At 40.4% G+C, this 17460-nt stretch overlaps 3 protein-coding genes across 4 annotated transcripts in view; all 3 read left to right on the top strand.

The window, feature by feature from the left end:
* LOC120558386 (homeobox protein Hox-C10a-like) overlaps window positions 1-13874 on the top strand; it is a 132348-nt gene extending 118474 nt beyond the window's left edge. For both annotated transcript variants that reach the window (XM_039799361.1, XM_039799359.1), the window contains 2 exons: window positions 13266-13413; window positions 13733-13874. The gene's annotated coding sequence lies outside the window, so the exon portion shown is untranslated. The remainder of the gene's footprint in view (window positions 1-13265; window positions 13414-13732) is intronic.
* Window positions 48-5318, top strand: hoxc4a (homeobox C4a). The gene is made up of 2 exons (XM_039799368.1): window positions 48-3217; window positions 3728-5318. Exons 1-2 carry the CDS (start codon window positions 2782-2784, stop codon window positions 4087-4089), a joined length of 798 nt encoding a protein of 265 aa, XP_039655302.1. The 5' UTR covers window positions 48-2781; the 3' UTR covers window positions 4090-5318.
* Window positions 13446-16627, top strand: LOC120558390 (homeobox protein Hox-D3-like). The gene is made up of 2 exons (XM_039799366.1): window positions 13446-13905; window positions 15458-16627. The coding sequence occupies exons 1-2, from the start codon at window positions 13566-13568 to the stop codon at window positions 15991-15993; spliced, it is 876 nt and encodes a 291-aa protein (XP_039655300.1). The 5' UTR covers window positions 13446-13565; the 3' UTR covers window positions 15994-16627.
* The last annotated feature ends 833 nt before the right edge of the window (window positions 16628-17460 follow it).

Here is a 17460-nt window from a genome sequence, read left to right as displayed (position 1 = left end):
CAAACAATCGCAAATACGTCTCTACAGGAATACATGGGCCACTGAAATACCACGCCAGCCAATGGATTCTTCTGCTTCTGCTCCTCTTCACGTCTCTTTGGCTTCCTTTTTTTCCTCCCTGCTATTGAATATACAAGCAGTGATACACATACAGCCTGCATCCACACTAGTAATGCAATAACATTGTCACAAAGTGTATTCATAGTCCAGACAGCCGTAGATTGTGTAGGTAGGCCACAGAGCGCAAACCCATGTGTGCAGTATGCGGCTACTACTGTGACAGACCCTGTAAAACACGTTAGGAATCAGGGGTCGTTTAAAAGTGACTGATTTACGGCTTTTATTGCTCTATTAAACGCCTCTAACATCCTCGCCGGGGATAATAGAAATGTCGTGCGTATTCTGTACAAACAGGACAGCCAGAAATGCCATTTCACGTCTCGCTTTTAACCATATTATGTAATTATTGCTGTGAAAATAGATACACCCGTTATCTTGCAATTTGCTGCTTTTGCCCATATATTGACTTGTGTGCTACTTCTGCTCAGACTTAATGTTTTGGAGCCTATTACTATTATTATTATTGTTATTGCTTTTATCATTATTGTTATTATTATTAATAATATTATTATAGTATTTTCCTACTTGTAATTTTGGCTGTTGGTGACCCCATAACTATCATAACAATAAAAAGGAAGAATAAATAATACTGTATATACTGTATAATGTGGATGTTGTTGGGAGGCTGAGAAGCTATTAGGGAGTTAACCTCTCGCTCTCTTTGACACAGCTGACTCTGAGATAAGAATGGGATACTGTAAGCACATGACAGTTTACACAGCCAGGCAGGATCAGTTTACAGTATAACAGCAGCAGCATGTGGCTAACGCTCAGTGCTTCAGCCAGGGATAGCATGTAACATTTGGAGGTAGCAAGACTGAAATATTTTCTTATTGTTCTTTTTGTTTTGTTTTTTACATATTTGGAATACATGGGACTGTAGTTTACATGAATATATATATATATATATATATCAGCTGCATTTATTTCTGTACATTGCAGTCTTCAAATTCAGCTGATTTGTGGTCACATATTTTGTATTTAAGGCCATAACAGAGGTCACAATATGTCTTGCAAGTAAAGGATAATTACTTTTCTATGTTGATAGAAAGAATACAGTCAAGAGCAGAATTTGAGTCAGAAAAAAACCCTTAGTATTAAAGAATCTGAACACTGGTGACTTCAGTTGTATTTGGTCTTGCATCTCTAAGCAGGACTGCCTTGCATGTGGGAGGGCTCTTCAGTTTGATGCGAGGGAGTACAACTGCTCCAAAATGCTCTTACTCTCCAGGCTGCAACGACCAGATTTAACTTCTCTGTGACAATATGACTCCTCTGCAGTTATGTCAGCGGATCATAATGTCCTGAGATTCTCTGGTCTGTGACACCTTAACGATATTGGTCCTAATGGTTGTGTTCCACTGCTGGCTGGTCTGTGACATCATGATGATGCTGCTCTGCACTCTTGTCAGGCTAGTGTCACCACAGTGGTGGCTGGTCTGTGATTTCACAGTATTGAGTTAGTTTGGTCTGTTGACTGCTCCACTGTTGTCTAGTCTTAATTGGATGTCATAATTGTAGTATGCCTTTACTCTACTTGTTCTCTACTGTTTTGTTGATGTGATCACAATGCTCATATTGATATTTGAATGTACATATTGAAGGCTTTTAATACTTTTATCTTTCAGAATTAGAGGTTATTATTAAAAGTTAAAGGCATTTGTTACACTTTGGCTTTTCTACTTTATATAGGCTACTTTTACTATTTTATACTGTAGACTAGGACCGCCATGGCTTTTCTTTATTCTTATCATCTTATTTGTTTTATTGTAAAGTACACTACACCTTTGGTTCCAGCAGATTTCTGCTGCTTTGACATTCAAAGACCGCTTCAATCAGGCCTATTTTTATATGTTATCCTTACCAATTTCCAATTAAAAGTTGAAGGCTGAGCCTTTTAATTAATAGCCTGGGGAAGAAAAGGGACATCAATTCAAAATAGACAAATATCTCATCATTGAATGAAAGCTTTTGTTCAAGCAGCCTGTCCAGCTTTCTCCAACATTATAAATGATCAGGCCTACTTTCAAAAACAAGCCACACCTCCAGTGCATCTCACCACTCCAGTCCTCTCTGACATTTAGATTCACAACAAACCTATTAAAAATTAGTGCTAAAAGCTATATCATCTTACAAAACTGATGCAGCTCTAATTCTTAAGTGTGTTAATGGAATCTGTTTCACAGCTGAAGTGCTGTTGGTAAAGACTGTGCCTTCATTAATTAGCAGATAGCCTGCACGCCTTATATAAAGGTTAACAAAATGATTGGTTTGCTATTGTTGTACCCTATCCTTGGCGAATCACCTATTGTCCCTTTGAATAATTGAGACCAGTGGATTTTGCCTGTTTTAATTTTTCCTTGGTCAGCAACTAGCTACTAGTTTTGTCCCCAAGATCAATTGCCTTGGTAACACAACCAGAGAGAGAGAGAGAGAGAGAGAGAGAGAGAGAGAGAGAGAGAGAGAGATTTATACCCACAATGGCGACTGTAGGTATGCTAAATACCTCTGGTTCCTTATCCGGGAACTACCTCTTACTCTGCTATTGGGCCATTGGGTCACGTGGTAAAAGTAACTTTACAGGGCTGCTCGCAAGTAGGAGGGCTTTATGGAGCAGAAAAACGACAAAGCTAGAAAAATTATTTTCCACTCCAGAAATTAATGATCATGAGCTCGTATTTGATGGAGTCTAACTACATTGATCCGAAATTTCCTCCATGCGAGGAATATTCGCAGAATAACTACATCCCTGAGCATAGTCCAGAATATTACAGCCGCGCAAGGGAGACTGGCTTCCAGCATCACCATCAGGAGTTATATCCTCCGCGGGCGAGCTACCAAGAGCGCCAGTATAACTGTGCAAGCATCCCTGAACCTGTCACGCCAAGGGGACATGGAGTACCCCATTCTGCGCACCTGCTGACAGGGAAAGGGCAACCTGCTTCATGTGAAACCCCACAGTTGTCCATGTCCCCCGCCACCCCACCGGCCGCAACCTCCGCCTGCAACCAAGCTACCCCGGAACATCCAAACAGCACAGCCTCCTCCAAGCAGCCCGTGGTGTACCCATGGATGAAGAAAATTCACGTCAGCACTGGTAGGCAACTTGTGTGTTTATGTTCCCTGCACTCCTCATGCTCCTCTCTCCCTTTCCCTCCCTTTATCAGTCCTTCTGACTCCCATCTCGTTGCCAGCCCCTGCTCCGATAGCAGGGAAGCCTTTGAAATGGCACAATTGAGGCGGATTTACGACTCGGCATTGGTAATTACACCCACCATAAATTTTATAGCCGAGGTATACTCAGGGCAGCCGTATCACCATGTGGCTTCTGCTGTTATGTATTGCGCGATAGAGAGAGGGGGAGAAATGAATAAGAAAAAAAATGTGAGCTTTGTAATCTTGCATTAATAATTTAGTCCATAGTTGGATGTGAGTGTCCTCTCATTACCCTGAGAAGTTCTTAACTTCCCATTTAAATTTCTCAAACAGCTAAACATTCATATCCAATAAATCTTTCTAGCCATATCTCAGTTGAGGCCATTCTTGTTTACCCCTCCTTTCCTCCCTTCTCTGTCTTCCTTTCTCTCCACTTATCCTTTTTTTCCAGTGAACTCGGGTTACAATGGGACGGAGCCCAAGCGGTCTAGGACAGCATACACCCGGCAGCAAGTCTTAGAATTGGAGAAGGAATTCCACTATAACCGATATTTAACTCGGCGGAGGCGCATCGAGATCGCCCACACCCTGGTTCTCTCCGAGCGACAGATTAAAATCTGGTTTCAAAACCGCAGGATGAAATGGAAAAAGGATCACAGGCTCCCGAACACCAAAGTGAGATCCTCTTCCTCCTCCTCCGGGTCCAACACAAGCTCAGCAGCCGGCGCTGTTGCCGCTGCCTCGGCCAGTAACACTGGGGGCCCCGACGAACTCACCGGAGCACAGCATGGCGAGGATATTACCAGGTTATAAAACCACGATCGGGAGTAGAAAAAGAACTGGTTATTTATAGAACAATTATATTTTTTGTTTTCGTAGCTATCTTGTGCGGTTTCCTTTAAGTCCAAAGTTATATAAAATGCATGTTATATAGCATGGATTACTGCGAATACCGATTAATTATTTTTACGTGACACAGGGTTTAATTTATTTGAAGCTCAATTAAAATGATGTTTTTTATTAATATGAAGGAAAAAAAGGAGAAAAAAATATACATTTTATCAAAATGTTATTGTGGGCCATTCTTTTGCCCTGCTGCCCAAGGTGAAATGCACAATCTATTTATTTCAAACAACACTGGAAGGAAATCAATATAATAATAGTTATTTTTGGTATTAAAAAAAGCTGGAACACACCATTGATCTTGAACTTGTATGTTTTGGATTATGTGTGAATTACCTCGTGTATTTCAGAAACAGGATTTTGATTTACAATTTAGTTTTGTGGTGTTGATGTTGTGTTTAGACCGTTAAAAAGCAGATTATTGTGAAATGCAATAAACGGAGTGTAGTGTACTTGTGCTAATCATATTGGTCAATAAAACAGTGAGTGTCTACTAGTTTTATATACGTTTGGTCGAAAATCATTTAGGCAAGATGAGGTCTGCTATTGTTTTTGGTCTTTCTTTTGGAGGGATCACCTTTAAAATTGTACAGATGTGTGAATACTTGAACATTTCATGAGGGAAACAAGAATCACTGTGTTTTCAAACTGTGTTTGTAAGTCCTGCAGCTCATTCTTGCTTCTTTAAATTAACAGTGTGTGTGTGTGTGTGTGTGTGTGTGTGTGTGTGTGTGTGTGTGTGTGTGTGTGTGTGTGTGAGAGAGAGAGACTGACTGTGTTTTAAAGCCTAATTTATAATGGACTAAAGTTATTTCTAAAATATGAAATAGTTTGCGCTGTACATTATATGCAACCTCATCAGTCTGAAGGGCATTCAATTAACGCTTAAGAGAAGCCACTGAGGCCCTCCACTCTGCACTGCCTCTGCCAGTGCTTCCTTCGTCCTGACTTGAACACAAAGCTGCATGCGTTCAATTTAGACATTTGTTAGATTATACATTGTTGTGGAAATATTCTCATTTATTTTGTAAGCCAAGTAGTTGCCCTGCTTTTTCTATAGTGCACTGCGTCATGCGACTGAGTTTTCAAATGTAAAGAAAATAAAATAAAAAATAAAATAAAGGCGTGAGTTGAAGATAGATTCAGATGTGTTGTTCGGGTGGTGATGGAGTAGACTAGCTGACCTTTGTTATCAGGCTCTGTAGCAGTGCCCTGGCTATAGAGAAAGGAATGCTGATGTTTTCTTGTGTGTTCACTCTGAAGCTTGTATAAACACTTTGCCATATTTACCTGCTGTCTCCCCAGTGGGCACTTTGCCGCCAGAGTCTGCAGCAGCTCGCGAGAATATATATTAAAAAAAAATACAGTTTCAAAAAACGGCGCGTCGCAGTGCAACGTCACAGTCCACAGGAGGACCAACACACTTGCAGGACTGTTTACGACTGTAAACCTGCTGGAATCATACAACCATTTGACAAAATATCACTCAAACTGCACGTCTCAACTGAAGTGTCTTGAGATTTTTTTTCTCACAAAGATGTATTCTTTTTTTTTTTTTTTTTTTTTGGACATATCTGTGCAGAAGGATTTCAGTTTAAACATGACTTAAACCCAAAGACGTGCAAGAATTTGATAGATTATTGAATTGTGACATGAATAGGCCTTATAAAATGCCTCGCGTAGTGGGGGGCAAAGGAGCACAAAGGGAAGAGGTATTCTCCATCATCAATCTCTCACTACAGAGCTTTGTGTTATGTTCTGGAAAACAGATCTGACAACAGCCAGTTTTGATCCAACCAAATATGATGTACCAGGCCGTATCCTTTACCATTATTCCCATGCGCGAGAGTTTAGATAAAGCACATGAACTGGACCAGTGCGGTTAACATCTGCTTTTTGGACGTGGCTTTTGGAAAGGCACTAGAATGGTGGTGAGACGGCGCTGAAAAATGAATCGAGAAGCCTTTATGTTGCTGGACAGATTAGAGAAATGAATGTGCTCGCCACAGTCGCAGCATCCCTCCAATCCCTTTCTAGGCCCTGTCGCCTCCATGTCGCGAGGCTGAAAAGGTACTTTATTGAAGTTTGGGGGCGAAGTGGGAGAAGGCCGAGTTCACCTCGAGGACACATTTTCTGTCCCATTAGGCTCATTTCAGTCTGGATGGCCGACCTCCCCAACCCTGTGACCTGACTCACTCTCTATACGTGTACCTTCTGTGTGCGCCCTCACTGGTCACCCTTGGCCTCAGCTTTCTTTGTGGATTTTTCTGCATTGTGTGTATAGAGAGGCCTGCGGCGGGGCATCACTGAATGTGTTGCTCCCTTTGTTAATCAGAGTGACCCAGGACAGTGTTGAACTCTCGGACAAACCCTCTCCTCTGCATCCAACAGATATGCAGGACTTGTAAACATGCGTCTTCTTTCAGCATCTGAAACCGAGCTGGCAACAATTGGTGGTTAACTTTCACCCCAGTTAATGATAACAGAAGTACACATGGTTGCAATATTCTGAGAGATTATGAAAGAAATGTGTGATTCTAAACCTTTGTGTTTTAAGCTTTAACAAGCCTGTACGGTGGAAAAAGTGCAAAATTGCTGTACATTTATTGCACAGGCATTTTTATATTATACCGTCTAATTAAACTGATAACATTACAATTTCATTAAAATTAGCATCAAGCTTTGAAAGTGTCACATATCCCAGGGATTAATTACATTCCCTAAAGTCTCCAAAAACAGAAGGCAGTAAAAATAGTCTGCCATAATATGACTTCTGTGACTTAAGAGAATAACTGGCCTCAGGTCAGTGCTTCCACTCAAAAGCAAGCTGCCAATTATAGCCTGTGTTTCTGACAGTACTGGGACAGTTGGTCATTGTGATTAGTTTATGGACAGGGACCTTCAAGTTTGTAGATAGAAAAACCTTGCAAACTTTCCACTGACACTCCACTCTTCCCTAAAACTTTGATTTTTTAATCCAAATAATTCCTCAAATGAGAAAGAATGCAACTTGTACTTTTGCTGAGAAATTAAGTTTTGCTTTATGCTCCAGATGTATTATTGTTGTTGTAACAAAAACATTAAATGTGAGCTACTTCGTTGATATCTTTTTAACTGTTTTCTGGTTACTTTATTTGGAAAATCTCATTTCTTTTTGCAAGCAGCCTTGAATTTATCCTAATATTCTTATTTGGATGCATTGAGCAACAAACGTCTGGCCTCTCTTGTGTGGCCAGGACCAAATATTCAGCGCTGAGGGGGAAATATTCGACAGCATGCCTTCTAAGATGAACAGCTGACACTGAAACCCAAACAACTCTGAGTGTGTTTCATTTGTGTGTGATAATTCAGCCTCGTCTGTCCGAGGCAGCAGGTGAAGATCAAATTGCACTCGGGATGTTTGAGCTCTTGTAATTGAAGATTTGTACATGAGGCGTCAGTTGCCGAGATTTACTTTTCTGGACTTTTCGTTGTCTTAGCTTTGCCATGGAATTAATTAACACAGCCATACAAGGCCCTGCTAAATTTATTATGAGAATAAACAGAATGTGTGATAAAATGATTCTTTAAACAAAAGCTCGTGCCGTTTGTCAGTCATCAATCAGTCTTGTCTTGGGTTTTGTTATTAAACGTTGGCCTAGTATACGCACAAACTTTACTTCTCTTGATATTTACACTGATATTTGTCATCATAATATTTAAGGATAAAAAAGTGCACACATACACATGATCTGAGCAAATAAATAATTCCTTAAATTGTTTAACTTCAGAGTTATTTCATTGTCAGAAGGTCAACATAAATAGAATAAAACCATAATATCAGTGACTTGGTGACTATTTTTTTTTTTATAAATCAGAGCCATTGTTAAAGTTTAAAATAAACTCTTTTTGGTTTTAATTTCCCTCGAGCTGTTTAGTTTTAAGCAGCCGTTTGCTCTCAGTAGGATCACTGAGAGCTTGTAGTTATTGTTAACCTCACCAGCTCGCAGGAATATCATGTATTTCATGTGTTTGAAGTTCAGTGTTTAAATTCCTCAACACTTAAGCATCCCTAACTGGTTTCTTTTCTGACTCGAGACTGTTGAACCACACATGATTTTCAGCTCGCATTGCACCGCTGCAGGCTCCCTGTGATTTATGAGCACCTCCGTCGAGGGCTCTCTCTCTCTCTCTCTCTCTCTCTCTCTCTCTCTCTCAGATATAAAAACTTTACACAAACATTCGAACTGTTTGAACAAGAGGCAAATACGACACCAAAATAATCAGCTGTTGTGTCCGTTGTGTGGTTTATTACCTGCTTTTATTTTGTAACGCTTTTTTTTCCCCCACTCGTCTCAGGTGAGTGTCTTCTTCAACAACTTTGCTTTATGATGAAAGGTCCGTGGCCGTTGTATTGTTATGGTGTAGTGTGTTTAAACGGCAGCCATGACAGTTGCATAAAGGCTGAGAGTTGAAACGGGGGTCACGCTGCTATTTTCCAGGGACAGAGAGGCTCTCTCGCATTGACCAGCAGTGGGTGTGTCATAAATCCGTAAATCTCTCTCCCATCCGTTCACTCTAGGGAGCAGATGTACCATGTCTTTTCTTTTTTTTTGTTCGCGCGCGCGTGTTCATGTGTGTGTATGTGTGTGTGTGTGTGTGTGTGTGTGTGTGTGTGTGTGTGTGTGTGTGTGTGTGTGTGTGTGTGTGTGTGTGTTTACATATAATTGAGTTTACATAAAACTAGATTTTAAAACTCCATCAGACATGTTAAAATGATTTACTGTCAACGCTGGCAAACATCATTTCAAGCAGGGGGACGACAAAGCAGCTTCGATCAACACTCTGATATCCCACTGTAGACTCCCAACATCACATCACACAGGAAATGATGGCCTGGGTAAACTTGCCAGTAATACTTTATGTCATCATAACGCCTCCCTGAGAAATTTTTCATTAGCCTATTTGCTGCATCGTTGAGGACCTTAGAAATTACAGTCATTTTCCCACTGGGGGCCCAGACCGTCACTAAATTGAGTTATGAATATGTTATTCACTTTTCATTAGCACAAGTGATCTGAATATGGGATCCTGAGACTATAGATCCACAATTATGTATAGGTTAAGTGAAAATGCGCTTTTTATTTGATTTGCTCTCTGAAAATGATTCTCCGGTGTATTTGTGTGGCCACCAGTTGCATTTATACGGCAGTCATCTCATACTTTAAGCACTGAGCACTCTGAGGACAGCTGCTGCAGCATTTGGAGTCACATTTTTACATACACATCGATGCATAAGATGCAACAGAAAATTGAATGTTAAAGTCACTTCCGGAATGTAAAACGCAGGATTGAAACCTGTCATTACACCCAGATTGATTGACATACTGTACCTTAAATGATTGCTATACATATATGTATATAATATTTTCTGATTATGTAGAATGTTTTTATTTAGAACAAATGTTGTAAAACACGGGGACATTTTCAATTGTTATCAGTTGAGAAGCAACCAAACTTAGGGCTTTAATAGTAGCTTACAGGCTGTCAACACTCACACCCTATACATCAGATTTCACTTTCAAGCATAATTCCTTATATTTTTATGTTTTATTTCTACTTGAATTCTCTCACAAATGCTGAAAGAGTTTATCTCATTTCCCACATGTAGATTTTGATTCTAACTTTGTGAGACATCCAGTCTGGAACATTATGTGAGCACTGTTAGCCTGAACCGATAAAGGTACAAGGTCACCCTAAAACTCTCTAGTTTTCCCATGCCAGTTAAGATGTAACTGGGGGGTGAAAGTCATACAGGGAGGAGGAGGTGAGATGGCTCCAAGATGTCTCTTGTATTTCTCTGATTGTCTTCATGTGTATCAGATTGCATGTAAAAATTGTAGCGTCATACTAAGCCAAGTGCGTGTGTGCTGTCACTCTGAAGATGCATATAAGCCTGGTGTTCTTGTCCACTCATTTGAGAAACTGACTCCACACTGGGCTGCGGCCTTTTGTGAAATCATGTTGCTCCTATATTTGCAAATATATCTTTTTTAATAAAATACAAAAACCCAACTTGGTTTTAGTCTCAGACTGTCTTATTTGTTTCAATTTACTAAACTCTGAAATGTCCCCCCCTGCTGCAAAGGAAACTTCCACTACACAGCATTGTTTTATTTTAAGATTATAGATATTCTGAAAATCCTCACATTCCCCCTGAGTAAAAAAAACTAAGTTTGACTCTTTCAGAGATAGTCATTGGCTTAGTGCTGCTGGTTTGTGTGCACACTCCACAGACATTAAATTGTGCTTTAAACAGGCCCAAATGAATACTCTACATTAATGCACATGCTTATGCAAAAGTCAGAACTTGTTTAGGAAACTGACAATGTGTGTCTTTTCCTCACGTATGAAGTGCAGTCTGCAAAAGCTAGTCCTTTTATTTCACTCTGCATTGTTTACAGCAATATAGGGCACTGGGCCCATAAATCTTCTCCTTGCTCTGGCAAGACAGCGCCATTTGTATGCACCGTTTTAACCGACAGCATCCTCTGCCCATTAACGTCTTCTCCCCAGCTCTCTCTCAGTCTCATCTTATCTGCCCAGCTCTGTCCCCTGAAAGTACATTAACTGATCCGTGCATTCGTTGAGCTCCGAAAAACAATTATGCTTTTTGAGTGTACGGAATATCCTACATGGGGAAAATAAAATAAAAATACAAGAATTGTGTTGTATTCTGCTGATCCCCCGCGTGTGCGCGCTTGCAGATACTCCCCATTCCCCAGGACCATTTCCCCTGTAAGTTATTGGTATGAAAAATAAAAGTTTATCGACGATTTCCTCGGTTGTTTGTGTCAGCAGGCGAGAGAGCGCAAAAGGTAAGGAGGAATTGTAAAAGGGTTGACACCCAGAGCGACCGGCGCGCTTTTGTGTGAGAGAGAAAAATGATTTATTGCTACTGAGGCGGTTCAAACAGAGTTCACGGAGAATTGTGGTGGAGGCGCGGAGGAGCTAAATTATGGTCTTGCTGAGCTAGTATATCATAGATCCTATCTCCAATTCAGAGAGTGTGTTCAAGGGTGTGAGGTAAGGAAAACAAAACGAATTTAATTACATTCCCCCATTTCAGTCAGTGCTGATGTATACGGCCTAATTCGCGTGTTGTTAATAATAATAATAATAATAATAATAATAATGTTGGTGGATTTTGGTATAAACGAAATACAAGCAAATGTCGATATATTTAAATCTCTATATAATGTATCTCTATTTTATTAACTAAAAAAGACATTTAGCACTTAACCGCCATTTTAAGGGATATAATGAAAAGATAAAGCTGTTTTCAGGTACAAATAAAAATCAGTTCTCCAAGCTAAACGTTTGACAATTTTAGACCTTTACAGTTGAACTGTGATCAATAATAACATCCTGTAACAGTCATTCTGTTGGTCATGGTTACCTATAATAAGCCATATGAGTGGCATATGGTGTTCTTGATCTGAACTGAACAGAAATTCTAAACTAAAATATTTAATATACTACTACTACTACAAAAAAAATCCAAGGACGTGACTCCACTGTGGAGGTTCAGGTAAAATCCTCAGTGATGGTGGCAGCAGGGGTGAAACGTAAAAAGGGGGAAGACTCCTCTTCTTCCAAGCCGTGCAACCCTGAGTGCATAATCCATCACCGCTGAGAGACATCTAAAGAGGGCTTTCTCGACAGCTTTGTTGTAGTGAAACACCAGAAGGAACTTATATCCAAAGCCTGCTTCAACTAAGATTGATACACACAACATATGCAGAACCCTCTCGTTTTGAAAGATGCTTTTGGGTGCACTATTTAAAAAAAAAATGTGATGGCTTCATTATTCTAGTTAGGCTATTTATCCATTTTGCATATATTGTGCTGTGTTGAAATTAAGCAATCATGGTATATGAGATATTTTTTTCTTCAGAGTGTAACTCAGTTAGGCCACACTTGATGTAGCATTTAGCCCAAATAATTCCCTAAAAATATTTATTATGGGGGTTTTAAATGAAGTTGCAAAATTCATATTTTACTTAAGTGCTTTGCACCTGAATAACTATATTTCCAAGTTCCTGGTGTTTTGTATATGCTCTATGTTGTAACTGCAAAAAGGCGCACATAAGGGGTCTGCTGAACATCTCCCCCTGCTCTTTTGTCCGTCCAGCCGTGCAGCAAGCGGGATGTTTACCATCCAAAACGTCCACAGTGAATGACTGTTGCCTCAGTGCCACAGACAAGGACACTTGATACTGTACAGTGATGCCTGATTAATGCAAATGCGCTGAAAAAGAAATCTCTAATGATTGCCTCCTTTGTCTTTGTGTAGCAATGACTGTCAAGCCTTTGTTTGACCACTCCCCGTGAATCCTATTAAGCCAAAGCTACACTTCCACTCCGACAGTTAGAAACATATGCTGTTATTTAAAGGAAAAGCCCGCCGATTTATACTGGGCAGTTAAATGAGTTGCAAACTAAATTATCCAAAATAATCGGAATCATTTCTTTTGCAGACAAAAAGCAGCTTTATTGCAGAGTGTCTATAGATAGAGCAGCTAATTCCATGGAAATACGGGAATAAATATAATGAATCATTATGTTTAGGCTAATTGAAGAAAAATACACCCAGAACACAATTTATTTTAAGGCATTTTACTTCTTAAAAAAATCTTCAGCTAACAAATGATTTGTGGTCGATAACGCGTTATTATCCAGTATAGGCTATTATTCCAGGTCATAGACATATCCTACTGTAGCAGGGAGTCCTCGCGTTGTATCTGTTAGGACAAAAAGTTCAGGACGTGCAGCTGCAAGCGGCGGCTCCTTTTAATAAAAACCGTCCTGTCAAAAGATTTACAATATTACAAGAAATCAACTCTAATCTTCTAATGAGACGTTCCTCGCCACACAGTGTCATCTCTGTCTGTCGGTCTCCCCCTCTCTGCCATTTTTCTCTCTCTCCGTATAAACACAAGTTCCCCTCTCACACACACACACACACACACACACACACACTGATTACACAGTGATTATTGACGTCTAATGATATTCCGTTATATGTTTGTTTTGTATCCCTATAGTTAAATAAACGCAGGCTACTCAAAGAAATGTTGCCTGAAGAAATATCGCAGAAGCTTCTTCGGGCGCCCCAAGTTGCCAGAGGATTACTTTGCAACTCCAGAGCTCCGCCATTGGAGGACGGCCGCACGTGACTACGGCACCCTTCTGGTAAATATTATTCAAATGTTCCACATGGTTAGTCCAAGTGCTCTTCCCTGCATGCTTTTATACATTCAGGTTAATTGTGATCGGATATTAGACAGACAGAAGTCCTAGTATTTACTACTGCTGAGGGATTCCTGGTTTGATGAGCTGGGTCCATGCACCCCCAGCAGTCTGCCCTCCCACTGCAGCTGCATGGCAACAGTTTTGCTATGAGCTCTGGACAAGTGCCAAAACTAAGCGCGGGATACAATGAAGAAGGAGGAGGTGGAGGCCAAGAAGCTGAACTTAATCAGCAAAACACGACTTCCTCTGCTCATGTCAGTTGCAGGTTGAACCCAGGTGAACAGTGTCAGAGCCCACTGGAGCCTCTGGTTCACTGCCATGCCAAGGGCAAGCTGGACACCAAGAGCAGGAGCTGCAGTCTACTCTCCATCTGCGGCTCAGGAGTGATCTTTCCCTGGATGAATCAACGGACAACTGACTCTGAACCATCTGGTAACTCTGGTTTTATAGATTTTTTCTGCTGCATTAATGTTGATAATTTTTTTAATATACAGTATATATATTTTATTTAGCAAAAACAGTGTAAAGATATGTCATACACAAATCTCGTTATTCATAATTCAAGTCCTTCACACTAGGACAAAACGGACAAGACATGCAAAAAACATAAATAAAAATAAAAATAAATAAATAAAGACACAAAACAACAAAACAAACAGGTCAAACAACATAATAAATGCACTCAGATAACACTTTTGTCGTAGTCCCTAACATTAATGTAAAGATTTATAAAATTATCTTTCACTTTTAAAGCTATAAGTGTACACAGTCTCCATTAGCTGCTCTGATGGGGTGAATCAAAGAATTTAATGAGCATTTCCCTCATTTGTGCATTGAGTGTTTAACTGATATCTGACCTCAGCTGTCAGACTCTTTGTGCATGTTGCAACTAAAGACACAGTCAGCCCCAGGTCTGTTATACTTGAAAACAAATGTACAAACAGAGCAAGCACAAGTATCACTATGTAATAATAGAATGTGTCATCTGCATCATTTATCATGCACAAAAGTACATCCATCAGATGTTTAGGCACTTAAATTAGTCACAGTTAAACAAATATCAGTGTTTTGCTCATATTTGTTCTTCTGGGTCGTGTGCAAAGTAATGTTCAACAGCTGCAGTGAGTATGCTATACTGCACAGAACTACACATTTGCAACTGAGAATCTTCTCTTGAATAACTGTTTAAGTTTATTTTAAGTGTATAATCACATAGTGTCTCAGTATGTTTTACAACAAAAGAAAGAATAGAATTTCAGAAATGTAATTAATATTATAATACAAAATATTAAATGTATACAAATACACATTTTTATTGCTTATATGTTTCACCAATATGCTTACTTGAAAATAGAAAAACATAGAGATAGAGAATATCAATAATAGAATAGAAAAACATCACTATCTTGATGCCACAAACAAGCTAGCATACAACAAGGAAGCTCCCAGTGTGTTAAGCAGAGCACTTTTCTCTCTAAGGTCACTACAGACCTTATTAGGTTAGCTTATTAGGTATCCATTAACCCCTGTGTGTTATGTTGTTATCAACAGGGCCCTGGTATCGCTCATATACATGTCAAATTGAATCTCTAATGGTGGTTATTTTCAGTGGTAGTCCCAAGGTACCTTTTAAGTGACTGAGATGGGGATTTGACAGGTCTGCTTCCATGTGTAGCTGTGATTAATGTGGCCTGTCAGACAGCCGTAGTGGCGTCGGATGTTTCCCCCAGACTGTTTCTTTGGGAGGTAACTTTCCCTGAACACATGACACAGTAGACAGCCAGTCTTGTATAGTGTCTCAAGCATGACTGAATACGAGGAAGAGCTGAGGGCCCTACTTTGTCCCAGGTTGATTGGCTGAGGATTAACATGGGCCTTACTGGCACTTGAAGTCCTTCTGTGGAGGGTATACATTTAAGGATAGACTTGTTAAAAATGTGAATCTTTACGCCCTCTCTTCTTTATGTGCTTCCTCCTGCATCAGTCAGCGGTGGTGTGGCGGTGGGTCTGTCAGGCAGAGGAAGACTCAGTGTCAGGAGGGAGAGAACAGCCTTCACCAACAGCCAGCTGCTGGAGCTGGAGAAGGAGTTCCACTTCAGCCCTTACCTGTGTCGTCCTCGGAGGCTGGAGATGGCGGCCGGGCTGCAGCTCACAGATCGGCAGGTCAAAATTTGGTTTCAGAACCGCAGGATGAGGTACAAGAAGGAGCACAAGAAGGTGGCAAGTTTGTCCCAGTGGTCTCCCTGCGACCCTTCCCTCAGCTCGAGCTCATGTGCGGACCACCTGAGGTTTTCAGGTGCATGTGTTGTTCAAACGTCCTCCTCAGAGCTGCACTTCATGGATTATGCTCCTATGTCCTCTCTTTTTGGTGCTCATAGTGACGCCAGCAGTGGTCAGTGTATTCAACCCCCAGACCTGCCCCATCTGAGCTGCATACTTCCATCTGTTGCAAATGGTCCTCCGCCTTCCTGTACGGGCGCAGATAGTCATCACCATGCTGGCATTTCAAACTGGCCCTAGGGCCCCATAATGGCGATCCCTCCAGTGCTCATCAAAATCTCAATGATACATTCACTTTCACTTACTTATGAAAGACTGGAGGATGTCTTATTAGCCTCCCTGGGTTGAAATCCCCTTAATACACCCGTTCACCATTCATGAAACATTTTAATTAAACTATATGAACATATCTTAATTAAAGGAGAGCTACAGTGTTATCATTTGTGTTTCTCAGGCGCGGTGACTGAAAACTGCAGGTCAAACTTGCTGCTCGTATTGTACGCACACAGCATGCACAAGACATCCGAGCGATTAATAATTACATGTTTCGCTGTAATTTTGTGGCAGTTTGCATTTATATTGTCGTTGCATGTATAATGCATGTGGGATTCATGTTATAAGTGATTTTTCTATTTCCCTATGTTGTCAGACAATAGCCAAGTGGTTTTCCTATTTTCTAAGTGTCACATTTGGCCCTCCTTTTTCATTATCTACTGTAAATAACAGGTCATTTGTGTAAAATGTTTTAACTGTGAAATGGGCAGAATAATGTTCATATCGAATGATGTTATATTTTTGTTAAAGCCATTAAAGGAGTTTGATACGGTTCTTGATTAATTGAGATGTCATACTGAACATGCTTAATAAATGCATTTGGGAAAACCGTAGCTCTTGTGCAATGTTTACCCTATTCATCGCTGATTAGAGTTACATTTTTTCCAGCAGTATTTCATGATTAAGGATTCTTGGATTAGATCCCAAATGGGGAAAAGAATCGGAAAGATTCTGTAATTAAATTAAGGCATGCTTTAGATTCATTGAAAACTCTACAGTACTGTGCATTCAAGTTGCACAATCTTGCCACATAAGCCTCTCCCTCGCTCCTGCCTTCAAGTTCCTCACCATTAATCACTGAGACAAGGCAGTTTTTCCAGCACTCCTACCACAAGCTCTGAACCCACTGGGCACCATGACAAGATCTCTTGCCTCCTCCTTCCCAACCCTTGCCTTGTTTTCAATAGCCAGATTGTAGTGCTGCAAGTTGGGGCTGGCCTCCCTCTCAGGGGGCATGTTAGTTGTGTAGCTTAGAAGCCCTTCCAGCAGCCTATAGGCCGCAACAGACCAATGAGGTTCAATCACTAATGACAACATATTATTTTTCAAGAACAATGAGGAGACTTTGTTTTTTAACAGCACCCACTGTGCCACTGTGACAAGTGGAGTCTCAAATGTAAACAATGTCATGGAAACACTGTTCTCTTGCTATTTTTGATTTCATAATTTCGACTCTCACTGCGCTAAATTACGCACACGGGAATTATGTGTTTATTTGACAGAATTGGGTCACAGGTTCTCTTGAGTCTCGACAGTTTAACAAGTCAAACATAGACAGCAACTTTCACGATGAAGGAGTGAACCTCCTCTTACTTGATAGTGTGAGCCGGAGTATCAATAATCCTAACAAAACTTCACACATTTTTTTGGACA

This window comes from Perca fluviatilis, chromosome 5 (genome assembly GCF_010015445.1).
Source record: "Perca fluviatilis chromosome 5, GENO_Pfluv_1.0, whole genome shotgun sequence".
Taxonomy (NCBI): Eukaryota; Metazoa; Chordata; class Actinopteri; order Perciformes; family Percidae; genus Perca; species Perca fluviatilis.
Note: the sequence above shows the minus strand (reverse complement) of the source record. Positions and strands in the feature narration are given on the sequence as shown.

Excerpts from the sequence above, each read along its gene's own strand:
- LOC120558390 (XM_039799366.1), top strand. The coding sequence starts at position 13,566 with ATGCACCCCCAGCAGTCTGCCCTCCCACTGCAGCTGCATGGCAACAGT. Across the intron at positions 13,906-15,457 it reads AACTGACTCTGAACCATCTG|TCAGCGGTGGTGTGGCGGTG; the intron begins GTAACTCTGGTT and ends CTCCTGCATCAG.
- hoxc4a (XM_039799368.1), top strand. The coding sequence starts at position 2,782 with ATGATCATGAGCTCGTATTTGATGGAGTCTAACTACATTGATCCGAAA. Across the intron at positions 3,218-3,727 it reads GAAAATTCACGTCAGCACTG|TGAACTCGGGTTACAATGGG; the intron begins GTAGGCAACTTG and ends CTTTTTTTCCAG.